The sequence below is a fragment of the Acanthopagrus latus genome, chromosome 2, assembly GCF_904848185.1.
Source record: "Acanthopagrus latus isolate v.2019 chromosome 2, fAcaLat1.1, whole genome shotgun sequence".
In the NCBI taxonomy this organism is placed as follows: Eukaryota; Metazoa; Chordata; class Actinopteri; order Spariformes; family Sparidae; genus Acanthopagrus; species Acanthopagrus latus.
In genome coordinates, this window is record NC_051040.1 from 8,381,684 (window position 1) to 8,407,813 (window position 26,130).

At 40.7% G+C, this 26,130-nt stretch overlaps 4 protein-coding genes across 5 annotated transcripts; 3 read left to right on the forward strand and 1 right to left on the reverse strand.

Moving 5' to 3' along the window:
* Positions 1-12: 12 nt before the first annotated feature.
* LOC119011837 (diablo homolog, mitochondrial-like) lies at positions 13-25,512 on the reverse strand. Of its 2 annotated transcripts, none has more exons than XM_037085256.1 (8): positions 25,361-25,512; positions 24,812-24,864; positions 2,015-2,450; positions 1,753-1,882; positions 1,505-1,630; positions 1,048-1,158; positions 800-896; positions 13-594 (listed from the first exon to the last, which is right to left on the reverse strand). In XM_037085256.1, exons 3-8 carry the CDS (start codon positions 2,149-2,151, stop codon positions 389-391), a joined length of 807 nt encoding a protein of 268 aa, XP_036941151.1. In that variant the 5' UTR covers positions 2,152-2,450; positions 24,812-24,864; positions 25,361-25,512; the 3' UTR covers positions 13-388. The 2 variants fall into 2 exon arrangements, with proteins under 2 accessions (XP_036941151.1, XP_036941159.1); XM_037085264.1 differs by lacking the exons at positions 24,812-24,864; positions 25,361-25,512 and adding exons at positions 16,823-16,893; positions 17,496-18,717.
* On the forward strand, positions 2,444-9,919 carry LOC119011792 (odorant receptor 131-2-like). The gene has a single exon (XM_037085163.1). The coding sequence runs from the start codon at positions 7,767-7,769 to the stop codon at positions 8,736-8,738; it is 972 nt and encodes a 323-aa protein (XP_036941058.1). The 5' UTR covers positions 2,444-7,766; the 3' UTR covers positions 8,739-9,919.
* On the forward strand, positions 11,576-16,809 carry LOC119011823 (odorant receptor 131-2-like). The gene has a single exon (XM_037085230.1). It carries the CDS (start codon positions 14,929-14,931, stop codon positions 15,844-15,846), a length of 918 nt encoding a protein of 305 aa, XP_036941125.1. The 5' UTR covers positions 11,576-14,928; the 3' UTR covers positions 15,847-16,809.
* On the forward strand, positions 21,374-23,754 carry LOC119011816 (odorant receptor 131-2-like). Its single transcript, XM_037085218.1, has 2 exons — positions 21,374-22,044; positions 22,246-23,754. The coding sequence occupies exon 2, from the start codon at positions 22,271-22,273 to the stop codon at positions 23,186-23,188; it is 918 nt and encodes a 305-aa protein (XP_036941113.1). The 5' UTR covers positions 21,374-22,044; positions 22,246-22,270; the 3' UTR covers positions 23,189-23,754.
* Positions 25,513-26,130: the final 618 nt, after the last annotated feature.

Below are 26,130 nucleotides of genomic sequence, written 5' to 3' on the forward strand. Positions count from 1 at the left end.
CCAACACATATATCAAGTCAAATACAAGGTTTAATTTTCATTTATTGCAAACATACAAACCATAGTTTTATAAAAAGAAATGTCTTTGTTACAATACAACATTAAATAAAACAACATTATGATCTGATGTTGGACATGCCTCACTGCTACACAATATAGACATTTTAAAATCACCTTCAAGAAGCTCTAGGCTGATATTAACAAATCAAATAAATAGTTTTAAATAATGATTTTTGCAATCCTCAGCATTTGCAAATTGTTAGCAAGCCATTTCATTCCTTTTCAAAATTTTGTTTGCAAACATGTAAACATATTACAGGCTTACAAATGTTGTTGTTTTTTTTTTTTTTGTCATTTTTTACACTTTTCAATACCTTATCTATGTGTCTCAGTCTTCACGGAGGTAAGCTTCATGCAGCTCAGGCTCCTCACTATCTTCTCGAAAGGCAGCATATTCTGCCATCCTTTGGATCTCTTCAACTTTAGTCTCGGCCAACTTCTTATCTGCGCCTGCTGACAGCCTCCGTGCCTCCTCCACCTGGGACTGGGCCACCTGAATGTTTGTCCTCACTGTGATGGATGCCTGCTCAGATCCTGGAAACACACAGACGCAAAAACAGATTTTGTTAAATCGCAGTTTTTAAATACAATTGTGAGAAGATGATGTAAATGTCTAAGTCTAACTTAGGCAGCAGATTAATTTAACGTTAATCCTTTCATTCTCCCATCATTATAAATGCAGTGGCATTTCAGCATTACATCTAGACACAGGACATAAAGATGTACTCATTCAACTCACCTGAAGCCTGAGCTGCCTCAGCTGCCATTTTACACAGGTTGACAGCATTGATCCAGTTTGACTCAAAACGTCTGCATTCTTCTAGTTTAACACTAATCTGTCAAGACGAAGAGAATATGATGATGAGTCAATATAATGCATGCATGTTGTTCTATTGGTTCTGCTAACAGCTGAGGAGGAAAAACCGAATGCTAGAGTGGATTTAGATGTGTTTTCAACTTTAATTCAAAAGGGCAATGCAAACAAACCTGTGCACGCTGGCTATTGATCACCTCCAGGAGCGAATCCTCCTCTGCTGGAGTCAGTTTTCCCAATGAGGCTAAATAACGTCTTTGGACAGCAATGCGTGTGTACACAGCCTGTTAGCAAACAGAGAGAGGACAGAAAGTCAGGGACGGTACAAGGCAATTTTCCAAATAATGACATTACAATACTTCTCTCTACCTGACATGATATTTAACAGACCACACATGATTAAACAATATTATTCTCCATTCTAAGAGGGCTCATCTTTACCTTGTAATTGTAATTATAGTAATATAGACATTAATATGTTCTGTATTGTGATATTGGGCATTCTCATACCATTAAATATTGTGTGAAAATATTTGCTTCCCAATGATGAATTAAACTTCTAAGATGAGGTTGGCAGTAAAGAAAATGTGAATATTATGTTTATGTTTCACATTTGAGAAAAAAACCTACCTTTGAATAGTCTGTTATGGCATCTATGAGGGCCAAGGTGGTCTGGGAGAGGAAAGTACTTGAACTATCTGTAACCACTGAGGCTGCTCTTCTGATCAGGGACTCATGAGCGAGGTATTCCACTTGCTACAAACAGAAGATCAGTATTTTAACTCCCCACAAACAAAATATGAAGAACAAGAACACACTTTTTTCTGAAGATTTGCTGCAGTTTGTGTTATACTGTCTCTGACATGAGACCTACCCACCTGTGCAAACGGTACAGCACAAAGCCCACGGGCAACATGAAGAGATGTTATGCTCATGTGCACAGCATCTGTCCTTTCCCCCAACTTCTGGACTCCAGTCTTCCTGCTGTTGAATAGGACACTCTCAGTACTGCAGTAGAAAAAGAATTAAAGAATATAAGCAGGTTTTAATAGTCAAAATAAGTGGTATCTCAAAATAAATAGCAATGCAGGCTACACTTGACTGCATATGATATGGCATTGCCTATTACTCATAACATACCTTTGGAAACGGATGCAGGCTGCTCCTCTCCTGACAACACTCTTGCTGGACCGCAACAGTGAAAAGTCTGTGTGATTTCGCAGAAGTCCTCCAGCAGCACGGCTGGTGCAGGCTGAACACTGACCAACAGCTTGCATCTTGCAGATTAACTGCAGCACTTCAAGAATGTACTTGATTTAATGTGTGTCAAGCTAGTTGCTAAATGACGGTTTTCTGTTGTCAGCAGTTCAGACTAATCCGTTGTCCACTGACTGTTGCCTTGAGAAATCAGAGGAGTATTCTTGTTCGCTGCTTGCAATTTTCTGTCTGCTCGACGATGACCAACTGTCATGGCCTGCGGGTATTTGTAGGGCTGGAGCACCCTTTCATTGCGTAAAAGGCATTGATCTGTTGACTCTGCCTGCCAATGTGCGTATATGGCTTTATCTGAAAAAAGCTCACAGAGACAGAAATTACGTGCAGGTCTCACAGTCTTGCTCTGCTACATGTGTGAGTGTGTGTATATCTGTAGTTCATGACAAAATAAACATGAACCTTTTAGAATTTTATTTTTTTTTATATATATATCCTCTCTGGAGATGGACTTCTGTAGTTTTTAGGTTGTAACTATCCTAATTATTAGGGTTTGTTATGCATTAAATGAGAATTTGTTCTGGAATTGTATAAAATTCTCATACAGGTAATAAAAGGTATTGCAAATCAAATTGATTCATCACATGTCATGACAATGGCAGTAGATTTTAAAACAGTACTTGGCACACCAAGTTGCACAGAATGCCTCACAAGGAGCTCCACTGACAAATGGCTATACATGCAAACCACATGTGTGTAAGACAGCTGAAGATCTGTTACATAATGGGTTAGCTGACCAAAAGAAAGGTCTTTTTTTTTTCGCAATCACGATCCAAGATATAAATTGACATTTTAAAATGTTCTGTGGGTTACAGACAGACATTAAAACACAATATTGCATTAAAAACAGTTCTCTTTTGGCACAAGCCTCCATGCCACTAACTAACTCAAATTGTATTGTTTACAATATATCACCTAAGAAGAAGCCCCTTGAAGTAATTTGTCCAATCAGCATAGCTACTGTACACAGTTTGCCATATCACTCTATTGGCTTGTTCAGAGGACATTTAAAGTCACAACCTCTATGATTTGCCTCAAAAACTAGATTGTATAGACCTTCAAATTCAATCAATTGCACACCCTACATACTGTAGACTAAGCAGATGTGGAGTATTTTATTACATCAGTAATTATACAATGTCAATATTTAGGTTTAAGGATGTAAACCTTCACATATGCTGAATCATGAAAGAATTGTGGGTCTTATTCTGGATAACTATCCAATTCTTGTGGCCCAACATGTTGTCAAGCCTACATCAGCCTTCTGTTTCTCTCAGAATAGCAACAACAAACAACATTCGACAAAAGTGTAAGTTTCATTAATTCAGTGGAGATGTGAAAGCAGATACAAATGGTGCATGGCTATATTGATTATTTGGTTGGAGATCTTTTGTTATCTATGACTGCAAGGAAGTTTACCACGTGTTATGATCTTCTCTAGTGATCCTCAGCCAGTCTTGCAGCCACCTTCAATTCCCAATAGTTTTGGTGCATTTATGTGTTCAGCCTGGTCTTTAGCAGGCAAAGCACAACACGGTCAGTTGCATTGTTGTTGTCAGCTAACCAGTCAAGAAGATTCTTCCATTAACGAAATTTCGAATAAAGTCTACACATATTTACTGCTTCTCAAATGAACATATGCCTGTATGCATACTTTACTGACTGATTTCATTGATTGCATGATTCCAATTGAATTGGATATTTTTTTAATTTATGCTTCATTGTAATTCATTCCATCATTCTTTATTCTAAATATTAAGTACAAACTATTTAGTGACATAACTGTAATGAAGCAGAGTAACTGTGATACTGTAAATGGCAGATGTATGGTTTGCTTTTATAAAAACAACTAAAAAATAAAATTATTGTCAACGTGATAAGTATTAAAATATCTTTTTGTGTGTGGGAAGTTACACATTTCTATCATTTGTATAGTCTATTTTATACCCCTTTTTTACACCTTTGGTAAAATCTTATTTTTGTCCATCATAAGTCACTGTTTCATGTCATTTGATATTTCATTAAAACTTTTGTTGCCAACAGTTCAGCAATAGCAGCCTGCAAATAAGTTATTTGCTGAGCTGGTATTGGCTGGTGCTCAGAGAGAGTTTGTTTTGGACACAGATTTTAGTCCAACCCCCTGAAGTCCCGACTACTGACGCAAAACCTGCGTAAAGAGCTGATGAACCCAAGTGAGCTGCTCTCAACAGAGTCATCTTGTTTGCCAAACAAATGAAAACTTCTGGTTGCACAATTAGACTCGGGAGCTTTATGTTAATTATTAGCCACTCTGTTAATTACTAAGCAGGGGATACGAGACCTGTTCTCTAATCATGCCCTGGAGAAATCTAACCATGCCTCACTCCAGTGCTGCACAGCGCTGAAACTGGAGTACAAATCTGCGGCCTGTGGTTGCACATCTGCATTGCTGACAAAGAAATATGAGATATTAGAGATATTAGGAATTGTCCCTAACAGGAGCATGAACCTAACATTCATGATTGTGATGGTGAGCAAAACCGGGGCATGTCCAGAGGAAACCCACACAAACACGTCAAAATGATGTAAACTTGTCTACTCCAGTTGACAAGTACAAATATACAGCCCTGAAACGTACACTTCTGATCTTTACATTCACTGTCAACAACCCCCAGTGAGTTAGTGATAGATAGTGATGGGAGCAGGTCAGGTTTGACAGTTAAAGTGAAACTCTCGCCAAAATGCAACCAAGGCTTTTTTTTTTTTTTTTTTTTAATGTATATGAGTCAAACTTTTGTGTAAACGCATAATTACGACAATAGAGGCACTTTTAAGATTTACCGCATTTTGGTTTTCGGGTCAAACTCGTTTTCTCAGTGCTAGGGGCACTTTACGATAGCATCAAAATCGCTATTTTAGAAACACTAAGAAGGCTCGACACAAGATGACACTTTGCTCGTAGTATCACCAGGGTCTCTATACATGAACACGAGAACAAAGAACATTGTTTGTGTACACAGAGTTTGCTAAAAAGAAAGTTTTTCTAACAACTCACCTTAGCAGTAGCTTGTTCTGCTGCCAGTCATTATGGCAGCCGAGGAGTATCAATCTCAGAATGCAACGTAACTTTAAGGGGAGTTAAGGTGGAATGCTACTGTCTTCTGGCAACCACTGTCCACGCCGTATATCACGTGACTTTTCCAGCTTTTTATTTTTGTATTGTTTCATATATGAGCCTCCTTTTTCAACTTCAAGGTCAATATTGTTTTTTGGCCAAGCTAAACCATCACCGTAACACACACTAGCAAGCCTACTTTTGGCACTCTTGGCTTGTAAATGAATATATCCAGCCTCAGTCACTGTCATTAAAGTGATTTTATTTATTTGTTCTAAGAAGCAGAAAATGTAAATGCAAATAATTACAAACCAAGAAAAGAAAGATTTCTTTTCAATTAAGTTTATGAATTTAAAAATAAAATTGAAACACCCACTGCATTTTTTTCTAATACCCGTTTCTGAAAAGAAAATCACAACAGCTAAAGATACAGTAATCCAGATTTCATTCTTTTTCATTCTACTTTTAGTACATATATCAGTAGATCAATGTATAAATTATAGAAATGAGCTGCAAAAATATGTGATACTTAAACTTAAATGCTCTGTAATATTTAATTGCATAGTCTGTCATCTGTTATTGAGCTTTCATCTGTCTGCGCTCTCTTTGCAGCTCTGTCAGCATATGTTCTGCTGCACAGAGGATTGTAGGTTAGATTTGCCACAAAGACATACTGGATTCTGCAAAATTTGACTGGATGAAGTAGGACATCCTTGTATTTTTGAGTTATTCTATTGACATACTATGTATTGGGATGCACTTAATAGTACAGTAGTATAGTTAACACAGCACAGGAACAGTTCTTAAAGCCAAGAATCTCTTTTGTTAAAACTGTAGTGATGAACTTATCTTATAGTAGACTTAATTTTACTGACAGCACCATCTGCAGTTAAAAACAAAACTTCAGCCACACTAAAGCCACCAGAGTCACACTAAATCTAAAGTAAATTAAGCCTTAAGGGACACTGTCAAAACATTTTGCTCAACAGTTCACAAACTGCAATGTACAAGTTACAGCTGGAACAGAGCTCATTTGAAAGTGTCCACTCAGCAGAATCATCGCTATGCAAAAAATCAATATCAGGGCTCTCCGTTCAGCTGAAAAAGATTCAGTTCAGTGACTCAGGAACTATATTAAATACATTTGAGGGGGATATTAAAATTACAGGGATATTTATCTAGTTCTATAGAATGATAACCACTTGACTGCCATTCATTTTCACTGATATTCGACAGCTCATAGTTTGCAACCCATTGTACATTCGCACTGTATTGTACCAGCATTACTTGAGAGGTCTCTAAACATGAGCTATCCTTTTAACACAACAAACTTGGATTAGTCATTGGACCACACAAGTAATGGTTTGCTGAAAATTGTCTTTTGTACACCTATGTAGCTATTCTATTGATCAATGTTATTTATTTCTATTGAAAAAGGAGCTTTTTTCACAAACAATTAAAGAGGTCAAGTTATGTTATAGTTAATTTTCAGCTTCATACTTTTTTTGGGGTCTTAGACTTACTAGAATAAGTTTACATACATGAGTGCAAAAAAAAACCCAAACATACATCCTCATACGATGCATTGCTGTAGCATGCTTTTACACACCATGTCTTAAACGCTCCATTTTAGCTACACAGCCATCTTGCCTCTGTTCAGTCTTTGCACTTGTGCATGACTTAACGGGCAGGATGTAGCCAATCAGAGGCAGAATTGGGTGAGTCATGCCAGGGAAGGTAGTCTGAGCCAACATAATGCCAACATGATGCCGCTAAAGCTAATAAATGTAGCTGTGGTACAGCCGTATTTTATAATATATATATATAAACATATATATTTACATCTGTTAAATGATGATGCATATAAGTTATAGAAGTAAAAGCTCAACTCCAAACCAAGCATTTCATGCAGTGCAGGAGCCGTGTTTTCTGTGGGAGAGGGTAACTCGCTTTGCGAGGTCATGGGCTTTTGCACTTTGCAGACCTTTTACATGCATAAAAATGTTACATTACAAAATAAAAGACAAGCAAAACCCTAAAACACATCCTGGAGTTTTTATTATTGGAATATCAAACAAGGTAAAACATTTTAAAAAACTGTGCCTACTTTGTAGATGTATCTCTGGGGACTTGTTAATGCCGCAAAAACAACATCCCAGAGATGTTGCGCACTGAAGACACATTACATGATAAGAAGAACAGAGATCTAAAGCTTTGACTCTTGTGGCTGATGAAGACATCCTCAGGTGAGAGGAGTTCAGTCCATGTCCTGGAGCCTATGTAACATGTATGGTCGTTGAGGTTGAGGTTTTATCTCAAATTTAAGACATATGGCACTTATTTATTTGGTAAGAAAATGATGTGTTATATGCTGTTCATTTTAGCTTCAGAGACTTTTAACAAGTTTTATTCTGATTGTAATCACACTGATATTGTTGGTGCATGTCTTAAATTGTGTGTCGGAGTGTATATGGAAATTTGACACATTTTTTCTTGAACAGGTTTGCTTCTGGCCACATTTGCAAAATGCAGAATCTGACTGAATTTGTAACAGGCAATGTAACATCCAACAACATCCTGTCTGTGATCATTAAGGTGTGTGTTGTTATCCCTTTTTTCTGTGTCTTCCTCTGCTGCATTGCTGTCATGCTGCACATATTTGTGTCTCACAGGCAGTTCATGGACACTTCACGGTACATCCTGTTTGCCTACATGCTGATCAATGACACCCTGCAGCTCTTGTCCTCTGTTATACTCTTCCTCTTTGTCATGGGAGGGGTGAAATTTTCTCTTGTCTACTGCATTCCCTTGCTGATCATTTCCACTGCCACCTTCCAGAACACACCGTTAATCCTGGCCACCATGTCACTCGAGCGTTATGTTGCCATCTTTTACCCCCTACAGCGTCCAGTCGCCTGGCGCTCAGACCGAATCTGGATTATTATTCTGTCCCTGTGGCTCATAAACTGCATCTTCCCTATAATTGACCACTCCATCAAGGAGCATAATCCAGCTGTGGATATCCTCTCCACCCCTGTGCTTTGTAAAGCTACTGTTGTCAACTCATCTCAAATTCAGACATTGTTCAGAGCTGCTACAAGTATTCTCTTCTTCACAGTAGTGGCTGTTATCATCCTCTTTACATATGTGAGAATCCTGCTGGAAACCAGGAAGCTCAAACAAGACAAAGCGTCTGTGAGTAAAGCCATGCATACTGTGCTGCTGCACGGCTTCCAGCTGCTACTGTGCATGTTGGCTTTCACCATCCCCATCACTGAGAGTGTCATAGCTCTGCATTCCAAATGGAAACCAGAAGACGTCGCCTATTTTAATTTCTTCTGTTTCATTCTAATTCCACGCTTTCTCAGCCCGCTCATCTACGGCTTCAGAGATCAGAGTCTCAGGAGCTACATCGAGAAAACATTCCTCTGCTGCTTGAACACAGTCAAACCAAGCAGGCAAACTGCAGGACAACGTATCTGTTTGTCTAACTTTTGAAATCATGACTGAGTACAATTTGGGTTAATAGCTTTACCTTTCATCTGCATTTTTGTAGCTAATAAGGCTTTTTCAATCAGTATTGGACATTTTTGTAGGAGTCTTTAGGGTTATTCAGTAGATTAAAGATCCAAAAGACACCCCAAAAAATGTCCAATAGTGATCGGAAAGCCTTATTGGCCTTGTAACAATGACCCAACTGCACTCTCATAATAGGCATGTGTCAATTTTTGCACACTTTCAACAGATCAGCTATCAATCTGCTCTTTTATTTTATGCAATTCATCAGGGTAATTATATCAAGAGAAATTATTTGTACACACTGCTGTGAACTTCTGAGAAAATGTGATCAAATATGAAATAATTTTTTCGTATCTGTTGGTTTTCAATCATGCTTTAAAACCTAAACATTATTCTTATTAAATTGCATTCTGTTTGATATTACAAAGGTCTCAGATATAAAAATAAGAACAACCTAAGCAAGTCTTGAAGAAAAAGCCTTTATTTAGATTTAATTTCATATTGAAAATTACATTTAAAAATCACCTAAGTAGCAACCCACACAGGACACCAGGCCTTCTTTTGATCATGCTTGATGGAAAAACAATGAGACTGGTCAGATGTTTTGTGTCTATAATCATAATCTGCAAATCACAAAGAAATCAGACAAATGTTGTGTAGCAACTGTTCGGCCTGTAAAGTAGATTATCATTTAATTGTATTAAATGTGCAATACAAAAGAAAGGTAGGCCTACAGGCAAGAGACAGTTTGTATAGAATAGAATAGAATAGAATAGAATAGAATAGAATAGAATTTATTGTCCCCTAGGGGAAATTTGTCATGGACTCAAAGTGCATCAAACTAGTAGCTGCCCTAACAGACAATAAACACACATAAAAATACATACACCAGCTAAAGGTGTACATGTAGGCTACATACACATTCATGACACATCCAATAAAAGATTAATAAATAAATATATCAAAAAATCAAAAAAACAAAAGCCCGACACCGGAAGTAAGGGATGCTGTCAAGCTGAAGAAGGAGTACTATCGAGCATGGCTGGCTCGGGGGACTCCTGAGGCAGCTGACGGGTACTGGCAGGCCAAGCATGCTGCGGCACGGGCGGTCGCGGAAGCAAAAACTCTGGGTCTGGGAAAAGTTCGGGGAGGCCATGGAGGAGGACTACCGGTCAGCCTCGAGGAAATTCTGGCAAACAATCCGGCGCCTCAGGAGGGGGAAGCAGGTCTCCACCAACACTGTTTACGGTGGGGGTGGGGAGCTGTTGACCTCAACTGGGGATATCGTCGGGCGGTGGAAGGAATACTTCTCGGATCTCCTCAATCCCACTGACACACCTTCCATAGAGGAAGCAGGGGCTGGGGACTCGGAGGTGGATTCATTTATCACCTGGGCTGAAGTCACTGAGGTAGTTGGGAAGTACCTCGGTGGCAAAGCACCGGGGATGGATGAGATCCGCCCTCAGTACCTCAAGTCTCTGGATGTTGTGGGGCTGTCTTGGCTGACACGTCTCTGCAGCATCGCGTGGCAGTCGGGGACAGTGCCTCTGGACTGGCAGACCGGGGTGGTGGTCCCTCTATTTAAAAAGGGGGACAGGAGGGTGTGTTCCAACTATCAGGGGATCACACTCCTCAGCCTCCCTGGGAAAGTCTACTCCAGGGTACTGGAGAGGAGAATTTGGCCAATAGTCGAACCTCGGATTCATGAGGAACAATGCAGTTTTCGCCCTGGCCGTGGAACATTGGACCAGCTCTATAGCCTCCGCAGGGTGCTCGAGGGTTCACGGGAGTTTGCCCAACCAGTCCACATGTGTTTTGTGGACTTGGAGAAGGCATTCGACCGTGTCCCTCGTGGCATTCTGTGGGAGGTGCTCAGGGAGTACGGGGTCAGAGGCCCTCTGCTAAGGGCTGTACAGTCCCTGTGCGATCGAAGCAGGAGTCTGGTTCGCATTGCCGGCAGTAAGTCAGACCTATTCCCAGTGCATGTTGGACTCCGCCAGGGCTTTGTCACCAGTTCTGTTCATTATTTTTATGGACAGAATTTCTAGGCGCAGTCAGGGGCCGGAGGGGGTCCAGTTTGGGAGCCACTGGATTTCATCTCTTCTTTTTGCGGACAATCTTGTCTTGTTGGCTCCGCCGGGCCAGGACCTCCAGCATGTCCTGGGACAGTTTGCAGCCAAGTGTGAAGCGGCTGGGATGAGAATCAGCAAGTCTGAGGCCATGGTTCTCGACCGGAAAAAGGTGGCTTGCTCCCTCCAGGTTGGGGGAGAGTTCTTGCCTCAAGTGGAGGAGTTCAAGTATCTGGGGGTCTTGTTCACGAGTGAGGGAAGGATGGAGTGTGAGATTGACAGGCGGATTGGCGCGGCGGCCGCAGTAATGCGGTTGTTGTATCGGTCTGTCGTGGTGAAGAGAGAGCTGAGCCAAAAGGCGAAGCTCTAAATCTACCGGTCAATCTACGTTCCTACCCTCACCTATGGTCATGAACTTTGGGTCATGACCGAAAGAATAAGATCCCGGATACAAGCGGCCGAAATGAGTTTCCTCCGCAGGGTGGCGGGGCACTCCCTTAGAGATAGGGTGAGGAGTCACCCAGGAGGAGCTCAGAGTAGAGCCGCTGCTCCTCCACATCGAGAGGAGCCAGCTGAGGTGGCTCGGGCATCTATATCGGATGCCCCCTGGACGCCTTCCTCGGGAGGTGTTCCTGGCATGCCCCACCGGGAGGAGACCCCGAGGAAGACCCAGGACACGCTGGAGTGACTATGTCGCTCGGCTGGCCTGGGAACGCCTTGGGATCCTCCCGGAGGAGCTAGGGGAAGTGTACGGGGTGAGGGAAGTCTGGGTGTCCCTGCTCAGGCAGCTGCCCCCACGACCCGGCCCGGGTAAATGGAAGAAAATGGATGGATGGATGGAAAAAACAAAAAACAAATGGAACACCAAGTTATTGTACACTTCCCAGGCCTCAGCGTACAGAGCTATTCAAAATTTTGATGGACGTGGGTGCGAAAGAGTATTTAATACTGTTAAATTTGCATTTGGGGATTCTGTACCTTCTGACAGAAGGTAAGAGCTCATGTTCCGTTTGAAGGATGTGGGACAGGTCCGACAATACCCCCTGCGCCTAACTGAGTGCAGACTGCTCATAGGTGGACTGAAGGGAGAGCTTGTCAGTCCTCCCCATCACCTTAATAGCAGTCTGTACCAGGCACTGCAATTTAGATTTGGACTGCGTGGAGAGACTGCTGAACCATGCCGTCATCTCATACCTGGTGACACTCTCCATCACTGCCTGATAAAATAAAAACGTGATATTCTGGCTAACACCAAACACCCTCAGTCTGCATAAAAAAATACATAGGGAACATACACAGTCTACATGATCACACCAGCTGAAGAGGTTATCTAGGTGGATACCCAGATACCTATAAGATGTGACCTGTTTGATCTCCTCCCTGTGTATGGACAGTGGTGTATGATCCCCCACCGACCGAGGGTCAAAAACCTCCGTGAAGTACAATGACGGGTCAGAGTTCTGGTGAAACAGGCTGAGAATGGCAGTGTTATCAGAAAATTGAAAAAACAGTCAAATCATTGAGTTTGTTTGCTTTACTCAGCTCATCACATGTTATGAGGCACTTTCTATGTGTTGTCATGTTGGTAACAGCTTTCATGGAGTTTTTTAGAGTCCATAGAAACAAAACTCTGTTCTATGACATCCCTGTGTGTCCTCCTTGCCTCTCTTAAAGACTGATTAAGCTCCCTTTGCACTGATTTTAACCCCATCCTGTCATGATTCCTAAAAGCCATTTTTTTCCAGTTGATACAGTCCTTTAACTCCCTGGTGATGTATGACTTATTGTTAGGATAGACTGTAATATCCTTCTTGGTGGCCACACAATCCACACAGAATTTAATATACTCTGTAATAGTGTCAAGGGCTTCATCAATACCCAAATTGTGCTGTTCTTTGATGGAAGTAATGCAGTTTCTCACATGGAATATCCTTAATTTCTCAAAACACAATAATAGACTGACGAGGTTTAGAAGAAAGCTCTTTTTTCCTGGCCATATTGAGACCACCACCCAAAAAAAATGCTGATGCTCCAGATATTCAATTTGCCTTTGGCGGGCCAATTTCACTACTTCTTTAATCAATTAACCAATTTTCAACTGTGCTTATTAGTTGAACATGGGTTTCTGACCATTAATTACCCTTTTAACACAACAAACTTGGATTAGCCACTGGACCATGGAAGTAATAGGTGCTGAAAACAGTCCTTTGTACACCTAAATAGATATTTCATTAAACAAATCATGGATTCCAAGCTAAAATGGTCACGTACCACATCAATTTTGGAACATAATTTTTTTAGTGGAGAAAAAAAGTTTCCTTTTCTTTACAAAAAAAAAAGAAAATGCACTGCCAAATTTGGCTACAAGAACTTCATGAGTTATTATTTCAGTTGCATACACGGAAAAGGGTTTGCAAAAAAACTGAGTTTCGATTGACCTCAATCTCCTCATTGAATTCTGTTGCTCATGACAACCATAATGTTTTATGACAACAGCATGTACATAATATACACTATATTGGCAAAAGTATTCACTCATCCATCCTAATAATCTAAATCAGGCGTTCCAATCATGGCCATGGCCAGAGGTATATAAAAGCAAGCACCTAGGCATGCAAACTGTTTCTACAAACAGTGTGACAGAATGGGTGGCTCTCTGGAGCTGAGTGAATTCTGGCATGGCACTTTGATAGGATACCACCTGTTCAACAAATCCAGTCATGAAATTTCCGCACTCCTTAACTTTCCACAGTCAACTGTCAGTGGTATCATAATAGTGGAAGTGATTAGGAACGACAGCAACAAACTGGTAGGCCAAGTAAAATGACAGAGCTGCTGAAGCGCATAGTGCGCAAAGGTCGCCAACTTTCGGTAGAGTCAATCACTACAGACCTCCAAACTTCATGTGGCCTTCAGATTAATTCAAGAACAGTGCGTCGAGAGCTTCATGGATTGGGTTTCCATGGCCAAGAAGCTGCATCCAAGCCATACATCAGCAAGTACAATGCAAAGTGTTGCATGCAGTGGTGTAAAGCACGCCGCCACTGCACTCTAGAGCAGTGGAGACGTGTTCTCTGGAGTGACGAATTGTGCTTTTCCATCTAGCAATCTGATGGACAAGTCTGGGTTTGGCAGTTGCCAGGAGAATGGTACTTGTCTGACTGCATTGTGCCAAGTGTAAATTTTGGTGGAGGGGGGATTATGGTGCAGGGTTGTTTTCAGGAACTGGACTTGGCCCCTTAGTTCCAGTGAAAGGAACTCTGAGTGCTTCAACACACCAAGAGATGTTGGACAAATCCATGCTCCCAACTTTGTGGGAACAGTTTGGGGATGGCCCCTTCCTGTTCCAACATGACCATGAACCAGTGCACAAAGCAAGGTCCATAAAGACATGGATGAGAAAGTTTGGTGTGGATGAACTTGACAGGCCTGCACAGAGTCCTGACATCAACCCGACATAACAGTTTTGGGATGAATTAGAGTGGAGACTGAGAGCCAGGCCTCCCTGTCCAACATCAGTGTGTGACCTCACAAATGCGCCTCTGGAAGAATGGTCAAAAATTCCCATAAACACACTCCTAAACCTTGTAGAAAGCCTTCCCAGAAGAGTTGAAGCTGTTATAGCTGCAAAGGGTGGACTGATGTCATGTTAAACCCTATGGATCAAGAATGGGATGTCACTTAAGTTCATATGTGAGTCAAGGCAGGTGAGTGAATACTTCTGGCAATATAGTGTATCTCTGGAGACTTGTTAATGCTGCAACACTCAGATAAGGGGAAGAACATCTCAGAGATGTTGCTGTCTTAAGACACGTTATATGATGAAGACATCCTCAGGTGAGAGAAGTTAATTTTATGTCACGAATGTCAGTTGAGTGTTCAGTAACAGTGTAAAGTGTCTCTAAGTTGTGGTTAAGATTTTATCTAAAATTTAAGACATTTACATGTTGTATGTCATTCATTTTACCTTCAGAGACTTTTAACACATTTTATTCTGATTGACACTGAATTTTTTGGTGCTTGTACATGTACATGCTACTGTACATGGAAACGTTTCTTATGTTTTCTTTAAAAGGTTTGCTACTGGCCACATTTGCAAAATGCAGAATCTGACTGAACTTTCAGGCAATGTAACATCCAACAACAGCCTGTCTGTGATCATTAAGGTGTGTGTTGTCATCCCTTTTTTCTGTGTCTTCCTCTGCTGCATTGCTGTCATGCTGCACATCTTTGCATCTCACAGGCAGTTCATGGACACTTCACGTTACATCCTATTTGTCTGCATGCTGATCAATGACACCCTGCAGCTCTTGTCCTCTGTATTGCTCTTCCTCTTTTTCATGGGAAGGGTGAAATTAGCTCTTGTCTACTGCATTCCCTTGCTGATCATATCCACTGCCACTTTCCAAAACACACCGTTAATCCTGGCCACCATGTCACTCGAGCGTTATGTTGCCATCTTTTACCCCTTGCAGTGCCCGATCGCCTGGCGCTCAGACCGCATCTGGATCATTATTCTGTCCCTGTTGCTCATCAGCTGCATCTTCCCTATCATTGACCACTCCATCAAGAAGCATGATCCAGCTGTGGACATCCGCTCCACCCCTGTGTTTTGCCACGCTACACTTGTCAACTCATCTGAAATTCAGACATTGATTAAAGCTGCAACAAGTATTCTCTTCTTCACAGTAGTGGCTGTTATCATACTCTTTACATATGTGAGAATCCTGCTGGAAACCAGGAAGCTCAGACAAGACACAGATTCTGTGAGTAAAGCCATGCACACTGTGCTGCTGCATGGCTTCCAGCTGCTGCTGTGCATGTTGGCCTTCACCAGCCCCATCACTGAGCGTGTCATAGTGCTGTATTTCAACTGGAGACCAGAAAATATCGCCTATTTTAATTATTTCTGTTTCATTCTAATTCCACGCTTTCTCAGCCCGGTCATCTATGGCTTCAGAGACCAGAGTCTCAGGGGCTACATCAGAAAACATTTTTGTGCTGTTGTAACAAAGTGAAGTAAAACCCTGCAGGCAAACTGCAAGACAACACATCTGAAAATGCAATTAAATAATGCTGGCTTTCTATCATGCTTTAAAGCTCAAACATTTGTATTAAAATGAATTCTGTGTGATGTTAAACAAGAAAACAATCCAACAATGCTTAGGACTGTGCCCGATGTAATATAAATTCCTTGACTTTGCCACTTTATAGGAGGTATTCTGCCTCCTAGTAGCCAAATATGATTTATGCATCTTAAAATGTGCCCTGTTGCAACTCAAACATTACTCATATTAAATTGCATTGTGTGTGATTTTAAAAAGGTCTTAGATTTAAAACAAGAAAAATCCAAGCAACTCTTTTAGCTAAACGGATTAAAAAGTCTTTATCTAGACAGCTATATAATGTTGATTTTTTACTGACAGTTCAATTTAAAAATCAACTGAGTAACAACCCACACGTAGCCACACACAGGGCCTTCCTCCCTCTCTTTTGAACATCAGATTTGTCTCTTTTTTGAACTTCTGTGTCCCCAAACCACCTTCATCACATTCTGTTTGAACTTGAGCACTCCATATTTAATCTTCATGAAGATCTTAAATTTTACTTTTACTCTGCCATTCAGAAACCCTGTAAAATATTTACCATCTTCATATATCAATGTTGCATCGCATTATAGACTCATGAAACGTGTAAAAGCAAGATTTATCTTGATAATTCTTTCCCCAAAAGATTACCACTTCAGTGCAATTTACTTGTACAGATTTTCACTGAGTCTGCTGCACATTGTCCCTGTGAACTATATTGTATCTTTTCAATATGGAGGGAGTAGCACTAGTTTCAGCACTTTTCAGAGGCTAATTTTGATTGTGTATGAAGGAAAAAAAATTAGAGTGGTCAGAGGGTTAATTTTTCCACTGTCTTACTGTTTTGTTTTTGTATATGCCAGTGTAGTGATGTGTTAACTGCTCAGTTTGTGTTCTGTTGTCCTACCATAAAGCAGGTATTGAAGTGCACCAAGTTACACAAGTTACTCAAGCCCCTTCCAGTGGACCTCCTAGGACCTTAATTCAGTAAAAAAAAAAAAAAATGTAAAGTTCAAAAGTTCAAAGTTCAAAAGTACATAGTAGAAAAGAGAGAAACAAAAACATTTCTGATGCTGTTTAAAATGTGCCTTAAAATACACGTTTGTGAATCAAAAATATATTTTTTTTAAGTCAATAAAGTCCCTGTCTGTCGTTAAGATAGTTAAATATCATCTTGTTTTGTGTGAAACCGCTCAGGGAACCACATCATCGTGCTCAATATACTGTGCATCACACAAACCAACACAGTTATGTAAAAGGAGAGTTTGTCAGTTCAGCAATAACCTAACATACAGGACCAGCTCTACAATGTTTAAGATGACCATTCGACAAAACAATGTCACTGATGCGACTGTTGGCCGTGGAGTTTAAAAATTAACTTTTGAAATGATCACATACCATACGTGTAATTCATGTTACAATTCAAGTGGGACCTAAACATTATTTGTTGGTCTTTATTCCCTACCAGGCACATTTTTTACAGAATAAGGTCACATGGGTCAAACAGACCAACCATGAGTTCAGCTCTGTATGCAGTAACTATCAAGTTAACAGCTAAAAGATACCTGCGTAACACTTACTTGATGTGTTCACCTGGCTGGCAGGAAAGACCCAATCATTAAATTTCTGTTGTCTGTCAAACACACAAAAACATGTATTATTGCATATAACATAACAACTCAGGCCAATAATGTCCAGTAATAATTGGCTCTGTCAGCTAGCTAGCACTGTTCAAACCTCAGGAAATTAATGATCTTCATATTTTTACTCTTACATTCTTCTGGTGTGACTTTTCTAAACTTACTGCTTACTGACACCATTAAGCAGTAATTAGTTAATATAGAAAGCAAAAGTTAATGACAGCAAAGCCACGTTAAGCTGATTTTTTTTTTTTTCATGACATATTTACTATTAATCTCACAATGCTAACAGCAGCAGGCTGCAAACAGGCACAAACACACTGTAAAATTACGCTAGATTTGCCATACTGCCCCAAACCACACAGCACTTACAAAGTTAGTAAAGAAAGATAGCTGGTAAATTGGTATTTCACTCAGGATTTCATGGAGACTAAATCTAAAAGAAGAGTGAATATCAAGCATACCTTTGTCAAGAACACAGAAACTTCACTTCACTGGGATGATTGTGTTGCTCCATTTTCAGCTGAAAGTGAAAGTGGTCGACCACAGTGTTGTGCGTGAATGCACTCAATGAACGATCGAACGATTGTTTTCTCAAGATCTAAAATTACTTATGTCGTTATCACGAGATTTTGAGAAAATTATCCCGCTATCTCGGGAAAACAGAGGAAATAAAATGTATGAATACATGGCCCTGTAGTAGCCTTAATATGTAGCGGCAAAACACTCAATCTGGCTGTTGTGTATAAAAAGGACACTGAACGAGAGGTTTGTGCATGCAACTCGCTTTACTTTCGATCAAAACGAAACTTAACTATTTCAGACAGAAATTACCAGACGAACACAGATTAATTGGTCCTGACCGGACATAACACTGGCAACACCACCCACCACAGAGTCGCACCGCTGTATGCGTCATCAACATACTGAGCATGGAGGCAAAAACAAATGAAGGCAGCAGCACTACCTCAGACTCTGCCTCCACAATTAATATGGCATATATGATTGATGATGATATTTATGATTACTTAAAACAATTTCATGAAAAGGTCAGTGATGATCCAGGTGGAAAATATCTGACCTTTTTGTATAAACTTCACCCGCCACGTTTCAAGAAGCAACTGTGTACATCAAAAACGTCAACAGCAAACCCAAAATGGCACATTGAGCGAAAGCACCCGGCTAGTCTTTCAAGGTACCATTATGTGCGAGTGAATTAAAAATCAAAAGACACGGTAACGGCGAGCCAAAACAGATCCTCTACCAGCTAAATCATATTAACGGCGTACAATAGTGGCTCTGCTGTCTTCATCTCCCATCCGCAGCTGGACAACCTGGTTTTCCAGTATATTGTCAGACAGCTGCAGTTTCAGCGGTAAAACTGATAAAATAATTGCTGTCTGTGGTTCTATATGGGCAATAACTTCGAAAAATAATAGATCACAGCAACATTTGGAAAAAAAAGAACATTATATTATTTTCATTATAACATTTGTGAATTGAACTTTGAACTAGTTCATGTAGAAAGTGAACTTTCCCAACACTGGTCGACCGCCTGTTGCTAACACGTTAGCATAACGGTAGGTGATGATGTGCATGTGGCCGTGCCCAATGTAATATGATGTGCTTGACCGTAACGCTGTTTAGGAGGTATTCTGCCTCCTGGTCGCCAAATATGATTTACACAACTTAAAATGTGCTCTTTTGCATATTTGTGATATTCACTCATGGATGTATAACTAGAATAAATTCATATAATTCATCCATGTCTTGATTATACTAGCTGGTACTGTTGCAAACTGTTCCTGGTGCCATTTGGCTAGCTCACTCTGCCAGTGCTATAATGTTTTTGGCAGTGAGCTACGACTGTGGAATACAAGACTGGGGTGAAAATTTCTGCATTGATAAAAGCCAGCTATCATTAATACATTAATTCATAGGCCTACAAAATGTTTTTAATATTCATAATGTGTTTCTGTGTATGTTGGTCAATGTGCAACTAACACATTTGTATTTTACAATATCTGTATATAGGATCTGTGGATATCTGTGACCGAGGTGACTCTCGGTCATACAGGCTGGCTACTACGGCGGCAGGTGGTTCTCAGCCACATGAATTCACATCTCTCATGCCTTCCTCTGTCATACATGAAATGTATCCAGTCCTGATAGCAGCCATCCTTTGGGGGGCACGAATGGTCAGAGAAGACCATCGCCATCTACTCTGACAACAGCGCTGTCATGGACATAATCAATAAAGGGCGGTCGCATTGCCTAGATATCATGCAGTTCGTGTGGAGGCTCACCCTGCTTTCGGCCCAACACCAGATCATCATCCAAGCCTCCCACATCCCAGGCCATAGAAACTCAGTCGCTGACTCACTATCTCGTTTCAGAGATTCAGACAATTGGCACCAACCTCTGACCCTATTCCAATTCCAGTCCCACCGTTTTCAGCCACCATCTTCAACTGACTCCGCAGTACCTCTAGTCACTGCTTCTCAAGATGCCATCCTGAATAGCATCACTCCGCAAATGCACTCATCATACCTGACCAGATGGAATTGCTTCAAAACTTTTCATGCCACATACAGCCTCTCATTCCCTTCACTCGATGTCCTGACTCTGTCTAACTTCATCACATTCGCCCATTCAAGATAAAATCATCTACCATCATGGTCTACATCAGTGGTGTCAACTTCTTTGTTAAACTGTCCTCAGCAGCTCCGTGTCCACCCTCGTCCCACTCACACATCAGCATGTTAATGAAAGGTCTACGTAAGGCCAAACCACGTCCTACACTGAAATGTCTGCCCCTCACTTCAGACCTCCGTGCCCGCTGTATCACTACTCTCCGCACGGGCTACCTGTCCACGCATGTTGATAAAGTCCTAGAATCCATGTTCCTATTCGCATTCTTTGGCTTCCTACGCTGCTCAGAGTTCACCGCACCATCCCTCAACCATCACCCAACTCAACACCCAACTCTAACTGACGTTTCCATCCATTCTTTCGACACTCTCATCTTTCACCTCAAATGCAGCAAGACCAACCAGTCCAGAAAACCCCAACCCATTTACCTCATCTGCCTAGACTCAATACCTAAGTCCATATGAACCCATATGCAACTACGTAGATTCAAGATGAGTTAGTGAAGCTTCCCCTCAAGACCCTCTGATCATCTCAGAGACAGGTCAAGTCACCACACGCTTCTGGTTTCACCACCACGTCCGCCAAATCCTTTCCAGATCCGGCATATCCCCAGAGCTATATTTTGGATATTCATTCTGCGTCAGAGCCGCCTCCGCCACTTCCAGGGAGGGAATCCCTGACCATACAATAAAAATTCTTGGCCGCTGGTCTTCTCCAGCATGCCTCACGTACATTCCTAACGACCTGAACAACAGAAACGCCCACGCACGTCTTTCTGCCTGAAGTTCTCTTGAGGATCAATCGCATGACAGGACACAGAGAGACGGCACACCTACCCAGAGTCTCAATTTCCCGATTCCATCCTGTCTCATCGCCACCAACTGACACCGGCCAACCAACCTTCTCCTGCATCCAACCATCCACGACCCCTATAACTCCCTTCAACCCTTCGACCCTTCATCCCTCGACCCCAATCCTTTCATCCCTCTACCCTAGACCCTCACTTCCCATCCCCCTACCCTCGAACCTTACCCCTTGTGCCTCTAACCCTTCATCCCTCTCCCAGAATCCTCGATCCATCCCTCCCACAAAATATCGGTCCCCCCCATGTTTATACTGTACTAATAAACCATTCTAAATCCATATCATTGTTTGGCGTGGACTGTGTTAGTGAATGTGTTATCTGTAATGGCAGGGCATAGTGCTATTTCAGCCTGTGTCAGGCCTTGATTGAAAAGATATGTGACACGGTGATCGATATGCTCCTGCTCCTCATTGACATTGCTACACGGAATGATGTTTCCTTCAATGATTTAATATACTACACTATCGCTTTGTTTTCTCAAGATCTAAAATTACTTATGTCGTTATCACAAGATTTTGAGAAAATTATCCCGCTATCTCGGGAAAACAGAGGAAATAAAATGTATGAATACATGGCCCTGTAGGACTTCCGTATATAACAGCCCGTTAGAATTCTCTTTTAATCAGCACAACAGTTTTCAGGTGTGCGTTTTTTATAGATACACTGCTAAGGTTGGCAAACAAAAAACTTCACAGTTTCTATTATTTCAGTCGCAGTGCATTGTAAAAGGTTAAAAAAGAAAAAAAAAAAGTCTTGATAGGCCCAGCTCCTCACTGAATTCTGTTGCTCATGACAAACATAATGCTTTATGAGGACAACATGTACATAATATATCTCTGGAGACTTGGGAATTCCACAAACAATCAGATAAGGGAAAGAACATCCCAGAGATGTTGCTCTCTTAAGACATGTCATATGGTGAGAACAGAGATCTAAAGTTTTGACTCTTCTGGCTGATAAAGACATCTTCAGGTGAGAGGAGTTCATTTCATGCCCTGAATGTTGGTTGTGTGTTCAGTTACTGTGTGAAGTGCTTCAAAGTTGAGGTTGAGGTTTCATCTCAAATTTAAGACATTTATGTGTTGTATGCTGTTAATTTTGCCTTCTACTACTTGTAACAAGTTTTATTGTGATTTACATCACACTGAATTTTACTTATTTTTTCTTGGACAGGTTTGCTTCTGGCCACATTTGCAAAATGCAAAATCTGACTGAACTTTCAGGCAATGTAACATCCAACAACAGCCTGTCTGTGATCATTAGAGTGTGTGTTGTTATCCCTTTTTTCTGTGTCTTCCTCTGTTTCATTGCTGTCATGCTGCACATATTTGTGTCTCACAGGCAGTTTATGGACACTTCATGTTACATCCTGTTTGCCTACATGCTGATCAATGACACCCTGCAGCTCTTGACGTCTGTGCTGCTTTTCCTCTTTGTCATGGGAGGGGTGAAATTAGCTCTTGTCTACTGCATTCCCTTGCTGATCATTTCTACTGCTACTTTCCAGAACTCACCGTTAATTCTGGCCACTATGTCACTCGAGCGTTATGTTGCCATCTTTTACCCCCTGCAGCGCCCGGTCGCCTGGCGCTCAGACCGCATCTGGATCATTATTCTGTCCCTGTTGCTCATCAGCTGCATCTTCCCGATCATTGACCACTCCATCATGGAGCATGATCCAGCTGTGGACATCCTCTCCACCCCTGTGCTTTGCCATGTTAAACTTGTCAACTCATCTCAAATTCAGACATTGTTCAAAGCGGCTACAAGTATTCTCTTCTTTGCAGTAGTGGCTGTTATCATCCTCTTTACATATGTGAGAATCCTGCTGGAAACCAGGAAGCTCAGACAAGACACAGCGTCTGTGAGTAAAGCCATGCACACTGTGCTGCTGCACGGCTTCCAGCTGCTGCTGTGCATGTTGGCTTTCACCATCCCCATCACTGAGCGTGTCATAGTGCTGCATTCCAACTGGAGACCAGAAGACATTTCCTATTTTAATTTCTTCTGTTTCATTCTAATTCCACGCTTTCTCAGCCCAGTCATCTATGGCTTCAGAGACCAGAGTCTCAGGGGCTACATCAGAAAACATTTTTTTGCTGCTCTAACAAGGTGAGGTAAAACCCTGAAGTAAAACTGCAAGACAACGCATCTGAAAATGCAATGAAATAATGCTGGTTTTCTATCATGCTTTAAAACTCAAACATTATTCGTATTAAATTGAATTCTGTGTGATGTTAAAAAAGAGAACAATCCAGCAACGCTTAGGACTGTGCCCGATGTAATACAAAGTCCTTCACTGTGCCACTTTATATATATGTTCTGCCTCCTTTTAACCAAATTGTCATTTATGCATCTTCAAATGTTCTCTTTTGCAACTCAAACATTACTCATATTAAATTGCACTGTGTGTGACATTAAAAAGGTCTTAGATTCAAAAAGAGAACAATCCAAGCAACTCTTTTGGCAAAAGGGATAAAAAAGTCTCTATTTAGACAGCTTTACAATGTTGAATGTTTTATTGACAATTAAATTTAACAACCCATACGTAGCCACACACAGGGCATTTGAACCTCAGATTTGTCTCTTTTTTGAACTTCTGTGGCCCCAAACCACCTTCAGCACATTCTCTTTGAACTTGAGAACTCCATATTTAATCTTTCTTAAGATCTTAAATTTTACTTTTACTCTGCCATGCAGAAACCCAGTAAAATATTTACCATCTTCATATATCAATGTTGCATCACTCTATTAGAATTTCAGACTTATGAAACATGTGTAAAGGAACATTTATCTTCGTAGTTATTTCCCCCAAAAGATAACCACTTCAGTGCAATTTACTTGTACAGATTTTCACTGAGTCTGCTGCACATTGTCCCTGTGAACTATATTGCATCTTTTCAATATGGAGAGAGTAGCGCTAGTTTCAGCACTTTTCAGAGGCTAATTTTGATTGTGTATGATGGAAAACAATGAGACTGGTCAGAGGGTTACTTTTTCCACTGTCTTACTGTTTTGTTTTTGTATATGCCAGTGAAGTGATATGTTAACTGCTCAGTCTGTGTTCTGTTGTCCTACTATAAAGCAGGTATTGAAGTGCACCAAGTTACACAGAAGACACACAAGTAATTATAAAAGAGAGTTGAAGTCAAGCCCCTTCCAGTGGACCTCCAAGGACTTTAATTCAGTAAAAATAATTGCACATAGTACAAAACAGAGAATCAAAACTATTTCTGATCCTGTTTAAATTTTGCCACAATATACACGTTTGTAAATCAATAATATATTTTTAAGTCAATAAAGTCCCTGTCTGTCATTAAGATAGTTAAATATCATCTAGTTTTGTGTGAAACCGCTCAGTGAACCACATCATCATGCTCAGTGTACGTCACACAAACAAACAGTTATGTGAAAGGCGAGTTTGTCAGTTCAGCAATAACCTAACATACAGAACCAACTCCACAATGTTTAAGGTGACCATTCGACAAAATAATGTCACTGATGCAACTGATGGCCGTGGAGTTTAAAATTAACTTTGGAACTGATCAAATACCATACGTGTAATTCATGTCACAATTCAAGTGGGACCTAAACATTATTCCTCTGTCTTCATTCACTACCAGGCATATTTTTTACAGAATAAGGTCACATGGGTCAAACAGACCTACCGTGACTTCAGCTCTGTATGCAGTAACTATCAAGTTAACAGCTAAAAGTATGATACCTGTGTAACACTTACTTGATGTGTTCACCTGGCTGGCAGGAAAGACCCAATCATTACATTTCTGTTGTCTGTCAAACACACAAAAACATGAATTACTGCATATAACACACCAACTGGCCAATTTCAACCTACCTGAGAACTCAGGCCAACAATGTCCAGTAATAATTGGCTCTGTCAGCTAGCTAGCACTGTTCAAACCCCAGAAAATTAATCATCTTCATATTTTTACTCTTACATGATTCTTCTGTTGTGACTCTTCTCAACTTACTGCTTACTGACACCATTAAGCACTAAATAGTTCATATAGAAAGCAAAAGGTAATGACAGCAAAGCCACATTAAGCTGATTTTTTTTCTGTTTTCATGACATATTTACTGTTAATCTCACAATGCTAACAGCAGAAGGCACAAATACACTGAAAAATTACGCTAGATTTGCCGCACTGCACCAAGCCACAGGGCAGTTACAAAGTTAGCACCTAAGCTAGCTGGTAAAGAAAGACAGATATTTCACTCAGGACTTCATAGAGACTAAATCTAAAAGAAGAGTGAATATCAAGCGTACCTTCGTCAAGAACACAGAAACTTCACTTCTCTGGGATGTTTGTGTTGCTCCATTTTCAGCTGAAAGTCAAAGTAGTCGACCGTTTGTTGCTAACACGTTAGCTTAACGGTAGGCGCTGATGTGCATGTGGCCATGCTCGATGTAATATGACGTGCATGACTGTGATGCTGTTTAGAAGGTATTCTGCCTCCCGGTGGCCAAATATGATTTATGCAGCTTAAAATGTTCTTTTTTGCGTTATTTGTGATACTCATTCATGGATGTAGAACTGTAATAAATTCATATAATTCAGCTATGTCCTTATTATACTAGCTGGTAATGTTGTAAACTGTTCCTGGTGCCATTTGGTTAGCTCACTCTGCCAGTGCTATGATGTTTTTGGCAGTAAGCTACGACTGTGGAATACAAGACTTGAGTGAAAGTTTCTGCATCAACAGTGAAAGCCAGCTATCATTAATACATTAATTCATAGGCCTACAAAATGTTGTTAATACTCATAATTTGTTTCTGTGTATGCTGGTCAATGTGCAACTAACACATCTGTATATTATAATATGTGTCTGTCTATCTATCTATCTATATATCTATCTATCTATCTATCTATCTATCTATCTATCTATCTATCTATCTATATACACACACACACACACACACACACACACACACACACACACACACACACACATATATATATATATATATATATATATATATATATATATATAGGATCTGTGTATATATCTGTGACAGAGGTGACATCTCTCTGAATG